This window comes from Tupaia chinensis, unplaced genomic scaffold, assembly GCF_000334495.1.
Source record: "Tupaia chinensis unplaced genomic scaffold, TupChi_1.0 Scaffold146445_1, whole genome shotgun sequence".
Taxonomy (NCBI): Eukaryota; Metazoa; Chordata; class Mammalia; order Scandentia; family Tupaiidae; genus Tupaia; species Tupaia belangeri.
Genome location: NW_006206301.1, coordinates 598,978 through 612,931, shown reverse-complemented (window position 1 = coordinate 612,931; position 13,954 = coordinate 598,978). Strand labels below are relative to the sequence as shown.

Below are 13,954 nucleotides of genomic sequence, written 5' to 3'. Positions count from 1 at the left end.
ATTCAAGCCTTTGGCATGTATGGGGTCTTGATTTCTTCAAAAACAAATTCCCCAAGGTTGGGGGCCATGTCTACGTCTATTTTTATACTACCTAGTACACGTTTTTAAAGAGAGTTGTTGTTCAAGTCTATTTGACTTTAGTTAGTGACTCTGGTTATTAATGACTTTGGACTGATGACAAGCCTCGAGTGTGGCTTCCCTCACTGTGCATGACAATGCAGTGGGTGCTAAATTTGTTTAGTTTTATATCTGTCTTATCTCCATCTCCACCTAAGCTATATCCACCTCTATCCGCATGCCTGTACCTGCATCTGTACCTATTCGGTACCACACCCATCTCCTCTTCCCGACTCTGAAGTTTACCACATGTGAGCTTGACTGGGTCAGTTCTTCCAGCTTCCATTTGCTCATCTTCAAACAGGGCAACTCAAACACATGCTCACCTCATAGGGATTATATACAAATTGAAAAAGATGAAACAGGTAATATTTTCTAAAAGCCACAAGGTCCCATATGAATAGATCTTGATATCTCATTTTACTTTTGAACATATTTCAATGTTTTATGTTTATCTGCCCTTTTTTTTTTCACTCCTATAAGAGGCATGAATGGTGTGAAATAGAATGAAAAGATGATTTTTAAAGTGATAGGGGTGCTAGATCATGTCCTCTATCACCACAAGACTTTGATCATTTTCATGTGCTTGAACAATAGTTATGAGAAGGATGCTGACTGGCATCTCTCAGGTTAAGCTGTTAAGAGTTAAATACCGATAGATATTTGCATTAGAAATCAGAAACATACCTGCAATACTAAAGGTAATTAGATTCAGAAGCGGGGCTACCAGGGAGGCTGCAGGGACTCTGTCCTCCTAGTGCCTTGTTCAACTACCTGAGATGGTTTAGTATCCCTTACTATGAGAGTCTGGAAGTCACTGTGCAATTTTCACGTGGTTTCTGGTTTGTTTTGTAGCAGTCATTTCATGAAATGATTTTTAAAAGGCTGGAGTAAAATGGAATGAACACACAGCTTTGTTTTGCTGCTAAAAACAATTGAAATCCATGCATAGTTTTTTTATAATACACAATTCCCATTCCCTCACATTACAAGTAGGGGCTTTTTCATGTCAATCAGGTTTCTTCTCACTAAGAAGCTGGAATTAGAAGATGATTATTAGGTTCCCTGTGAAGTTTTGTTAAATTGGAATTAAATCATATGACTGCAGTCTGTAAGGAAAAAAAAAAAAACCTTTCAAAAGAACAAAATAGAATGCTAATAAAAATTTAATTTATGCTTTAAGATGCTCTCTTGTAAAAATATTTCTGGGACTAGTCTTAGTAAATTTTATTTAGTTCTTTTTATCCTGGTAAAAAGATGCACAACTGCAGGACTGACAGATTCATATTCCTGATGAGCTATTGTTTCACTACGTTCTTATAACAATGGATGGTACACAAACTCCAGTATCCAACATACTAATAATATAGAAGAAAAATTACTAAGTGAGCATTTGTAAAGGCATTGCTTTAACATCTTGGTGGGAAGAAGAATTATCAGTCCTTTTTTTTTTTTTGAGAGAGATTTTTGCTATAGGGTTTGTGCACTTGAGCTTGTCAGAGAGACAGAGGCAGAAGGTGAGAAATCAGCCCCCATGGGGGATGGCCACACCGCAATCCATTCTTCTCCATTCTTCTCCAGGCATCTTGGGCACGCATGCACATGTGCCCAGCGTGAGTTTCAAGCCACCGAGTCTGGGATTTGAACCCCAGTTAGCCATGTGAGAGTCCAGTGACGTAACCATTACATTTGCTGGTCCCACTAGGCAATATTCTTGCTCTGTAAAAGTAAATTATTTTTAATGTGCTATATGTGAACTCCAATGGTCTATTAGTTGTCACAAAAGCAAATTTCAGGACCTATAATTTTTCAGAGTATTAAATATTTAACTATGAAGGTCAACAAAATTACAAGTGAGAAAAAACAAAATTTTTGTTATGATTTTATAGTATAATGTGATAATGTGTGGCTCCTTCTTTTACATCCTATTTCTAGAGAAGCAATGTTTCCAGATGACTAGCAAAATGATTGCTAAGATGCATTAATTAACCTTTACATTCACATAAAAGTGTTTTGTGAGAACAAATGTACACAAAATGTTATCTTTAATCATGACTAATAAAAATAGGTTATTATAAACACAGGTTTTACTACTGCAAATGTCTCCTTGACAAATGACAGGGCCTGATTTCTTTATTAAAAGATAATTAAAAATGTCTCCCAAGGGATTCAGTCTTCCCACAGATCTGTTCTGCCTGCCTGCTTTTGAGGTAATCAGATGAAAGGAATCTCGAAATCATATCTAACACTTATATTAACTGTGAATGTCTGGACCATATTTCTTTCAGTTATAAATTTACTTCACAATATAACATATTGAAAATTTAAAATCTAGGGTCCGTGGAAGAAGTTAAGAATCCATTTTGAAATGGACTAGCCATGATGAGCCTGACAAGATTAAGTCAACATTTTTTTTTCAGAATTTGTCCGTCGTGTGTTCACATCAGAACTCGCTGCTGTGCTCTTAGCTGAGGCTGCAGGGAGCTCCGTGTTCCATACATCACAACCCCCGAGGTCTCATAGCTGTCCTTCTCTCAAAGCCTAAATCATGGCAATTATTTTAATAATCCCCAGGTTAGTTATTAAAGCCAGTCATCAGTTTGAAGGTATTTCCTCGCCAAGGTGAGTCTGTGTTCAGAAAGGACAATACCATCTCGGGCTAAACAAAATGGCAGAATCAGAAGTTCATCCTTTGTAGTAGAAGTACCTCTTACGTGGAGCAGGTGTAAAACTAGCAGATACTAGTTAAAGATTCTGGAGTCGGATGGCCTAGGCCCAAACTCTAGATCTGATTGACTTTGTAACCTTGGGCAAATCACTTCACCTTTCTGTGCCTGTTTCCTCATCTATAATAGAGCATACTTCTTGGGACCAGCAGATGGCATAATGCTTATGTTGCTGGACTCCTATGTTGTCGACTGTGGTTAAAGTCCTGCACTTGGTGGCTTAAAATTGATACTGGTGGGACCAGCAGTTAGCATAATGGCTATGTTGCTGGACTCCCGTGTAGTAGACAGTGGTTTGAATCCTGGACCTAATGGCTTAAACTCATGCCAGGTGCATGTGCATGCATGCCCAAGATCCCAAGAGGAGTATGGAGAAGGGACTGTGGTGTGGCTATCTTGGGGAGTGATTTCTCACTTTATGTCTCTCTCTTTCTGGCAAGTGCATGCACCCTATAGAAAAAACTCTCAAGAAAAAAAGTTATTAAAAAAAAACCCCAAAACAAAAAAACAACTCATGCTGGGCACGTGTGTGTGCATGCCCAAACTCCTGAAAGAAAAATGGAGGAGAAGGGATTGTGGCATGGCAATCACCCCCCGTTGAGGGGTGATTTCTCACTTTCTGTCTGCTTCTCCACTCCATAGCAAATATCTTTCAAAAAAAAAAAAAAGAATCTGCTTCTTAGGACAATTAGATGATAAACATAGTAAATATGTATTGTACTGTCAGAAAAATGATGACTTATTATTTTTTTTAAGAGATTTTTGCCTCATTAGGGGGAGAGAGAGAGACAGAGACAGTGAGAAGGAAAGTAAGAAATCCCCCCTGGGGGGATGGCCATGCCATAATCCCTTCTCTTCCCAGATCTTGGGCACAAACACACATGCCCAGTGTGTTTCAAGCCACCAGGTCCGGGACTTGAACCACGTGGGACTTCAGTAATGTAAACGCTACGCCATCTGCTGGCCCCATAACATATTTTTTCTATGCAAAAATGCATCATGACTTTTCCAACAACTATTATAAATTGCTTAGAACAGTGCCTAGCATGCTAAATGTTTTGTGTAAGAATTCAAATAAATAAAAGTCACCTTTTTCAGAGAATCTGCAATTTACACCTGTACCAGAAATATGAAAGCAACACTGCAGAAAAATTGATTAAAGGATGAGTAATGTAGGCTTTTTGGTTCAAGGTCACGAAGTTTAGATTTCTGTCACCTCCACTGAGGTTATATATGCAGCTATGACAAATGACCAGGATTAAATATTTAAAACACACATTGCTTTTATAATGCTATCTTAGCACCTCTTTCTCTCCTTGAATGTACCAGGAATTTGCACAAGTGAATGTCTTCCGGCTTCTGAAAGACCCTGAAATGAATAGTTAACAATGATAACAGTAAAGGGATGGATAACCATGAGACTTAATCCGACTTCGTATTGAGTAACAGTACCATATATTCTTTAGCTCTGGCCATTTTAATGTGGTATCATGTTCCTAGTGCCCTATTTGGGAAATGCTGTATTTCTAATTTGAGACCTTTTGTGTAAAGTGTCATTTTTGCAGGATAGCATTTGCAGAAATGTAACATTTGTGGTCAGTCATTTACTATATGAGAGCACTGACATATGATATCTTTGATGGTATTCCTGAAGATCCTTTTTTCCCCTCTAGATTAACTTTCTTAGAAAGTTAGTATTGAATAATGGAGGTCCTTTATTGGTTTAAGCAAGTAGAAAAAGCACTTGTAATCTGTTTTCAAACACACAGTCGCACTCAATAGAGTCTTAATATTGTCTTATGTAAAGAAATACTCTGTTAGTATAATTCGATAAGTAATATGTATGGCATAAGTGATAAATAACAAGCAACTCTGTTTTAATTTCTTCAGTTTGTGGGGTATTTGTGGTGCATGAGTTGTATGGTAAATGAGGTTACAAACTTTTGCACATTATCTCACATCTAAAAGGTTCTGGGTTGAACTTTTTGGCCTGCACATTGTTTTTAAGTAACAGCTAGCGTTATTGATTTATCATCCTTCTCATCTGTGCCATAAATCACATTCATTTCTTCTTAGACACACACACATACAAGAAGCCAAATTCTCATTTTCCACAATTCTCTTGAAGGTCTTCTGCTGAGTCCTGTAATGAATATATTTTTAAAAATCCAATTAGGATAGCGTAGAGATGGCACAGAACATATAATTCCCAGAGGAATAAACTCCCTAAGTATATGAGTTTGGAAGTGAAATACTTTGTAAAGATTGCCATGGATTTAAAAATGTTACAACACGATACCAGAGCTTATTATGAAGAGTACGTGCATATCACAACTTTATGTGTCTAAAACTGACATGTCTGGGGGTCAGAATTAGCATTGTCTAATAGAGTGTCAGGCCTCCACACAGACCTACTAATCAGAATTTACATTTTGATGAAAAAAAACCACAGGTATTTATATGTATATTAAGGATTAAGGAACATTGTAACAGGACACTATTATGTATTTTACAGATAAATTATAGTTACATAAACCACAACAGAAAAAGCACTCTCCTACTGAGGATCCTAAAAATTAATGTATTTTTTTCTTACTTCATTAAAATTAACATCAATGTTCTACTAAGCAAATTGCAAGATGTTCAATAATTGTTGAAAGCTGGCAAAAATTAGATGGAAGTCCCATTGGATTTGGTTTTAAAAGGTATCTTTTAGATGGAAAAAAATAAACTTAGAAGGGAAAATTAGTGACAGTCACTTTTGGTTCCCCTCCTCAGTAATGCATTATTATCTGCCTTTTTGATCTGCAAGTCCCTAGGTTCTCTGGAGGTTGAGACGCCGGTGTTCCGGTGTTCAGCTGTGTCCTCAACATTGGGAACATTTTAAATAAATAAATAAGTACAATGTTTTTGTTTATTGCTCTTTTTAAACACAAAGGCATTCTGTTCCTAAACAATGTTTCTGTGTACACTTAAGTTCTTCACCATGTATTTAGGACAAAATCCGGGAAGTACCATAAACGAAGCAATACTGTAATAACAAGGGAACGTAAGTATTCCAGAAAGTAAAGTCATAAGGGAATAATTAACTAGGGCCTATCTACATCCAGAGCTTGACCATTCATCTATTTTGTTTCCTTTAAAAGATGCACAAACTTGGTTCACCCGCTAGAGAAAATCATGGCATTTACTTAACAACAAATGAATGTTCTAGATATTTTTTTTTTTTAAACTATTAAACAGCTAATACTTGGAGCTAGGTTTAAATCAATCACCTACTCGGGACCAGCAGATGGCGTAATGGTTATGTCGCTGGACTCCCACATAGTTGATCATGGTTCCAGTTCTGGACCCGGCAGCTCAAAACATGCTGGGCATGTGTGCACGTGTTCCCAAAATTCTGAGAGGAGAATGGAAGAGAAGAGACTGCAGTATAACCATCCCTCTTGGGAGATTATTTCTCACTTTCTGTCTCTCAGTGAGTGCACATGCCCTATAGTAAAAAATCTCTCTCTCTCAAAAAAAAAAAAAAAGTCATCTACTCTTTAGAGAACTTGATTGCCCTCTAGTGGGCTTAAAAATTAATGCAGACTCCAAGGTTTTTCAAAGGAAAGAAGTAGGATTGACTCTCTCCCTAGGTTTAGGAAACACCTGGGTCACTAACTAATTCGGGATTTTGGTTCTTCCAGTTTTTGTATATAGTTGCATGTCTGCGATAACAGGATAATGCGTGTTTTTCCATCACCAAAACCAGAAATTGGTGTAAGTCAGGGATAGCTATGAGCAGATTGGGATGGCCACGCCCAAACCTAGGTTTGTGCAGTGAGCTCCCACGGACTCTGAGACCAGCTTCACCCGGCCTTGTGTGAACACTGAGCTAGTGGGATGACATAGGCACATAGTTGGGCTCATTCTGGGGCAGTGGAAAACAATGGTGCTTGAAAAATCAGGAGTTTTCCTAGAGACGGTCTGGATTTATCAATGACAAAATCTTCAATTCATTATGTGATTGATTCATTTTCCATTTCATTTTTAGCCATACATATTTGACTTAGAAATTCTACTTGGTAGCTACTATTAGACATGGAATTAAGGTACTATTTTGATATTAAGTTATAAGGGGGAAACTATTTTATTATATGAATCAGCTTATGCTACTCTGACAGGAGGTTCTTGCAGCGTTTTTAATCACTGAGAATGAGTGGTTTAATGGAAGTCATGTTATTCCAAGAGATGAAATGTTTATTCCATGATCTATCCATTAGTAATAAAAATAAAAATAAAATCCAAAGGTAAGTAAAGCTGTTAGTGCACCACAGAAATAGTACATAAAATATTTAAAACCAAAAGTAATTAAAACTTTTTAATACAAAAAATAAAATTTTACTAAAAATATTAATGACTAAGAGTAGAGGCAACTACTCTAACAATAAAAATATTATTCTCCCCTTTAGACAACAATTTACTACAAATCGGTAAGTCACATTACAAAACCATTGTGAATTTTGACTGAACAAAGTTCTAGATTTTAATCTCATAAATTATCCTGTCTTAATAAAAATATACTTTCTTCTGGAGGATTTTGACATGAAAAGACAAATGCCACCGGGTCTATTAATGTGTCCTATCTAACCTGCAGCAAACTTCACTGGGCCACAGAGCGTCTGTTGCAGCTAAGTCGCTTGGTATGAACTAAATATAAGAAATGTACTAATCAACTACTGATATTTGTTTTATCCTTGAAATCCTGATCAAATCATCACCTATTGTAGTTGTTTATATATTTGTTTAGAAGGTGTCCACTTCACTGGAGAGGATAATGAGCAATATTATATACACTAGTACCATCAGGCTGAATACGATAATTGTGTAATGAATCAGGAAAAAAAGCACCCGCCCTGGTGACTAATTGATTCTGCTTTGCAATTGGAATGACTTCAAAATCTATTACTTTCATGTTGCAGAGGTAGTGCTTCTTTCCATGATTTGGAAATGCAGCTTATTTATGGCAGACAGGACCCCTGCATCTGTCATATTTCGGGTGGGATTTTTATTGGAATGGCGTCTACCATTTCACCGTCCGTGTTTCTTTGAGGGTTGAGACCGGACCAAGAACCAGCAGTTGGTAAAACAGTTTGGAGGGGGGGTTAAAATGGTTAAAAATGTGAACATAACTTACATGTAGATATTTACAGATGCAGCCTTATGTTGACGATCATGACCTCTCAATTATATATGTATATTTTCACCCATTGCAGCTACAAACAATTCTCTGCAGAGAATTTTCCAGCAATCATTGGCACACAAACCCTGCCCCTAGCAAGCACCTGCAATATATTCCAGCCACATGAACATGCATAATCCCGACAGGAAGCGAAAATATATTCGCTTTTTAACTCAAACAACCCGAGAGAAAATATTTCCTTTTGGGGGGAGGAGGAGGAATGGGGTGAGGGAGATTAGCAGAAAGAAAAGTGAGTATACCTAGGGTTCATCCTTCACCCAAAGCCATGCACGTCCCTTTTGAACAAATGAGAACAAATAGGGCCACTGAGTCCTGATCCACAATAACGGTGATTGGAAATACTACCACTAATGATGATAATGAGTTTGCAGCCTCCTTGCAGCAGAAACCTCTCCGTAGGGAGGCAGAGCGTGGAGCAAGATAGTCCCCAACCCCCATTCTTAAGAAGGTTTCTGGTCGTGCAGGCGAACTGCGAATTGTGGGAAGCGGGGGTAGCTCGGGACACTGCGCAGAAACCTGTCTCCCCGGCTGCACCCGCGGGGGCGAATGCCCAACTCCGGGGAGGGGAGCGCAGGGCGCGGCATCCGGCTCTGCAGGGCTGGCCAAGCTCCACGCGCCAGATCGCCACGTGCGCCCCCACCCGGCCAGCCGATGACAGCCGGAGCCCTAGCTGGGAGGGGTGGGGCCGAGCCGCGCCCAGCAGAAGGAGAGAGGGTCCCTTGTAGGGAGATCCACCTCGGGGTCTCTATCCTGGGAAGTGATGGAGAAGAGACTGTGGGCCGTGGCCTTGGGCTGCAGGAAAATGGCCCTGAGCTTTGCGGGCTGCGGGTACGTGAGCAGAGACAGTCGTCCCCGCAGCGGGGGAAGGGGTCACCTCTGCGGTCTCGCGGTCGGGCGGGGTGCGGCCGCGCCTTTGTGTGGCCGGGCGGGGCTCGAGCCAATTTTTCTGCAGAGCCACCCATTTGGCTGGGAGGGGTTCGGCGCCTGGGCTAAGAGCTTCGCTGGGTGACTGCGAACTGCAGGGCTGGAAAAAGCGGTTCCAGGACTACAGACTGCTCAGCGGCCCCTCCCATACCCCACTTCCCCGCCAGTCTCCCAGCCTAAGGATTTTCCTGCTCCTCGGCCAGGGTGGGGCAGGGCGGAGCCGTCCGCAGTGAGCCCTCTGGGTAGCTTTTCCCTTTCTTCCCGCAACCGGATCCCGGGGAAGGGGTGCTTCGGGGCGCCACTGCCGTCAGGCCCCACCCCACCTGCCCACCCCAGGGCCGCCGAGCGCTGAAACCCTAGGCCCCTGAGACGCTAGAGCGATCGGAGATGCAAGGCCCTGGATCTGGAATCTTGTTCTGTCTCTCTGTGTCTCCACTATCTCTGTCTCTGACGGAGGTTAAACCCATGAAATTACTGATATTTAGCTCTGTCTGACCCACAAAATGTAAATTTCACTGTGGCTCAGTGTAAGACCTTGACCTCTTTTGCTTCGGAGTACGTTCACTCATCTTGATCTTAGCACTATACACCTGTCTGGGCTCCGGCAGCTTTCCCCTAAAGCCGTCAAAGGAGTTCCAAAACGCCTTTACTGCGTCTGTGGCCAAACACCCCACGTATTGTGCTCTAAACAGAAAAGTGTTAACCTCCGCGCCCTCCTACCCCGCCCCCCAAAAACAATTTTGAAAAGAAAATAATAACGAGAACAATGAGGCCAGGGTGGGGAGGGCGGGGTCAGTGGTCAGGTCTCTCAGGGAAGACTCGGTTGGGAAGTCAGGGGCGCGGGGCGCGGGGCGTGGAGGTGCCCCCCGCGGGACCGCCGGTCGGCACACAAAGAAACCCCACCCCAGCGCCTTCCAGCTGTGTCCCTCCAACGTCCCCAGAGCGCGCTCCCCCGCCCCTGCGGCTGCCCACTCGCGCCCTCCACTCCCTCTTGACTTCCTCTCTCCCCTCCCTCGGCCTAAAACAAAGGAGCGGAGGGCTCCCCACCCCTCCCCGGCCGCCTTACCTCCCAGCGCCGCGCCCCAGGACTAGCGCGTTCTCCGACCAGACAATACCGTAAAATGTGTCCCGTCCCCCCCTCCCCTCGTCTCCACCCATCTCTCCAACAGCTTAGGTGGGACCGCTTTGACTTTGCATTTTTCTTTTTCTTTTATCCCAACCTCCCCTTTCGCCTATCCCATTTTCTGAACTAGGGAAGAAATAAAGGATGTTACAAAACACTTTTCAAAATGTCCCTTAACCTCATTTGAAACACTCAAGGTAGTTCCTTAGTCTCACGACGGAGCCCTGGTTTCAAATATGGAAACAGGATAATTTCCTACCATGGGAGGGCAACTTACCTGCTTCTATCTCAAAAAAAAAAATTTTTTTTTTCTTTAGATTTCCAAAGACCTTTTTTTTTTTTTTTTTTTGCCCTCCCACCTCCCTTAGAGCTGCTTCCGTCCTTCCTGGCTTCTATATGGCCATTAACGTCTTTTTCTTTATAAATGATCTCCGTCTGCCTTCAAAGGTCTAAGAGAGAGAGAAGGTGGAGAAGTGGGGTCCAGGTCGAGCCGAGGGAGAACGAGGCGCGGAGCCTTACCCATTGCTGTTTTAGCCATTGTAGAGACGTGCAGATGCTGAGCGGTGGCGAAGGGGAAGGGTCCGGCTCCAGCAGCGGAGAGAGCGAGAGAGAAGACTGAATAAGGCACTGAGTCTGCAGAGTGGGACCGTGCTAGAGAAAGAGCAAGAGGCAGGAGCCCATGAATAATTATCACTCAGAAGCTCAAGCAGATTGGCTCCCAAGGTCCCCTGACATGACTCCCGCAGAGTCAGAATCTCCAAGCATTAAATATTGATCGGCCAATGGTGCTGGAGTACAAAGTACCAGAATGCAGTTTGAAATGGAAATCAGTCCTTGCCTGGAGGCTCCCCCCATTTTGGGGGCCCTGATAGTACAGTCCAAGTAGAGTGGAGCCTTAGCCCAGAAGCCTCCTAGGAGCTAAGAACTGGGCTGTGCCTACAGGAGCCAGGAGGCTTGACTTTATTCACACACGTTTCATCACACGAATAGACACAGAAGGGGAGAGGGACTCAGGGGTCTGACTCAGAGGTCTGAGAAGTCCTCACAATTATGCTGTTGGACAAATCTGTTTAAACACTCAGGATAGTACAGTCCAAGTAGAGTGGAGCCTTAGCCCAGAAGCCTCCTAGGAGCTAAGAACTGGGCTGTGCCTACAGGAGCCAGGAGGCTTGACTTTATTCACACACGTTTCATCACACGAATAGACACAGAAGGGGAGAGGGACTCAGGGGTCTGACTCAGAGGTCTGAGAAGTCCTCACAATTATGCTGTTGGACAAATCTGTTTAAACACTCAGTTTTGACTTTTTTTTTTTTTTTTTTTCATGTTTTCTCCTTCACCTTTGGCTCTGTCCTTGGTGGGTTCTGGTCTCCTGGGGCTACCTCGAATCTGAAAATGGTGGCAGCTCAGAGCAGACTAACTCTTTATCTTCTAGCGCATCTGGGCTCAGGTGTCTCTAACCTCCTGAGTGTCTCTCAGGAGAGAGAAGCCTGGTGTCTTCTACCCCTTGGCATGGAGGAAGGTGTGGCCTGATTTCAGGGATAGGGATGGTAATTATAACCCAGCTGGGGACCTGGTGGTAAGGATGAGAGGTTAGCCTCCTGTACCTGTGCCCAATCCATCTGGTAACATGGCAGAACTCGGGTGGTGGGTCGGTTTGGGCATTGGAGGCCACAGGTGTATGCCATGCTGCCCTGGAAGCATAGGATTCTCCTGTTAAAACCATAGTGACCTTTGCAGCTCTAAGGAGATCTCTTCACATTGAAATTTTAATGGAGATGAAAGGTCTGGACACACCTTTCTAAGGTCTAGAGATACTCCATTAATTAGTCCAAGGAAATATGTGTTGAAGTTTCAGACTGATCAATGTGATGTGTGAGGATTTTTGAGATCAGTTGCTAAGAGTGACTTTCATTACAAACAAGGCATTCATTTCATTCATTCATTAATTTCTTTTCACTTAGTGAATGTCAGTCATCAATTCATTCTTTCTCACTTGACTCAATATTTATTGAGCATTTACCATGTGCACAGCTCTGAGGACACAGCAGAGAGGAAGATTTTAGAATTTGTTTTTATGGAACATTTAATTACTGGCCATGTAACACTTCTGTGACTTCATTGAACAATGTCAAATTCCAAATCTAGGCAGGAACTGTGGTTTTGATATACGAAAAACAGGTAAATACTAGTTTTAATGTATTTGAAAGCTGAAAGAATGGAACTCTTGAGATCATTAACATGTATCATTAACATGTATAAAAATGTAAAACTGCTAAGTTTTACATTTTATAGAAATCATTAGGCTTTTTCTTGTTAATGAAATAAGTTCTGAGTAAGTTTCTATTAAGACATGTCTCAAAGTTTTCTTTCTAGCCTCCTGAATAAGATGCCTTTTCAAATACAAAAAAGCCATGGCAGGGCACTCTCCTTGGTGCTGAAACGAATTCCTTCTCCTATTGACTTGAAGACATTTTAACTCCATGGACATTTTGCTGAAATGGAAACTACTAGAACTGGAGAAATTCTGACCTGCTGAATCATGGAGAAAATAAATGAGAAAGTGGAGATCAATAAAATTACTTCTTGAACAGGAAGATTAGAAATTATTGTTTCCGCCATTGTTCAGGTCTGTGACTGTGACACAGCAAGAGAGCAATATAGAAGTTGGCAGGGCCTGGAAATAAATAACCCTTTTCTCTCCAGCTCTAGTCATTTCCCACTTTAAATATGACACTTAATTCTCTCCCAGAGGAGTAGTTACCAGTCATGAAATGAGGGATCTTCAGTATGTCTGTATGACTAATATCTTTAAAATATTCCTCTTCTCCCCACCACACCCTTTGCCCTAGGCTATGTGTCACCTCTACACTTACTTCAGCTTCCTTGGAGAACAAGGACTGTAAGTCATGGCATTAACGTCCCTCACAACTACAGTTTGGCAGTTGAATGTGGTCCGTTTCACTTTTGACCACTATAAGAAAATAAAACTCTCATTGTACTATTCTAATTTTTTCTTTTTAAGGTTTATTTTATTTCTGTATTTAATATTCTCATTATTAAATTTGCTATAGGACATGTGCACTCACCAGAGAGAGACAGAGAGAAGGAAAGAGAGAAAATGAGAAAGCAAGCCACCAGGTTCTGGACTCTCACTCTTTGGTGAACATTACTTATTAATGGATAGGAATGTAAGAGGGAGGTCAGTATACACAAGGACAAGTGACTCTTCTTTATTTCTGGCTTTCTAAGTGCTAGTCGCCTAACTTCAGTTATGTATGATTTTCATGTAATGTCTAGCAGGGGAGGGGATAGGTTAATAGGATTTTCTATAGAATACAGATAGCAGGAATATTTTCAACTGGATAAGAAAGACTAAATAAATTAAAAGAACTGGATAATAATCAGTGTTTTGTTCATTTTTCTTTAACATCACCATGTGCAACTTGGCCTGAGAGAGAAAGAGAAAATTTGAAAGGAGAAATGATTTAATATTCAATAGTTTATTCACTTACTCATTCATTTCTTCCGATGATTCACTTAATCAACAAATCTTTAATTAATGAAATTTCAGGCTTTGCTATGAAATCAGTCAAGTTTTATCTAAAAGCTATAAGGTGAAAGAAAATACGACCCTCTTTAAGAAAATGATACTAATTTTGGAAGGTGAATGTAATCCTATGTATCAGACCATTTATGATGGAATAAGCAAACACACAACAAATAACCCACATTGGCTGTGACAATAAAAGAGGATTTGTTGGTCTGTCTAACTTTAGAGGTACAGTAGCCCCCAGAGATCTAGAGAGGAGAATCCTC

The 13,954-nt window shown here is 41.4% G+C and overlaps 1 protein-coding gene across 2 annotated transcripts in view; it reads right to left on the bottom strand.

The window, feature by feature from the left end:
- STMN2 (stathmin 2) overlaps nt 1-10,910 on the bottom strand; it is a 67,099-nt gene extending 56,189 nt beyond the window's left edge. The window contains exon 1 of one of the 2 annotated variants that reach the window (XM_006168916.3): nt 10,655-10,910. In XM_006168916.3, coding sequence (XP_006168978.1) covers nt 10,655-10,673 — 19 coding nt within the window. In that variant the 5' untranslated portion in view covers nt 10,674-10,910. Of the gene's footprint in view, nt 1-10,078; nt 10,128-10,654 lie in introns of those variants that run through there. The other variant, XM_006168917.3, reaches the window with a different exon arrangement.
- Between the last annotated feature and the right edge of the window lie 3,044 nt (nt 10,911-13,954).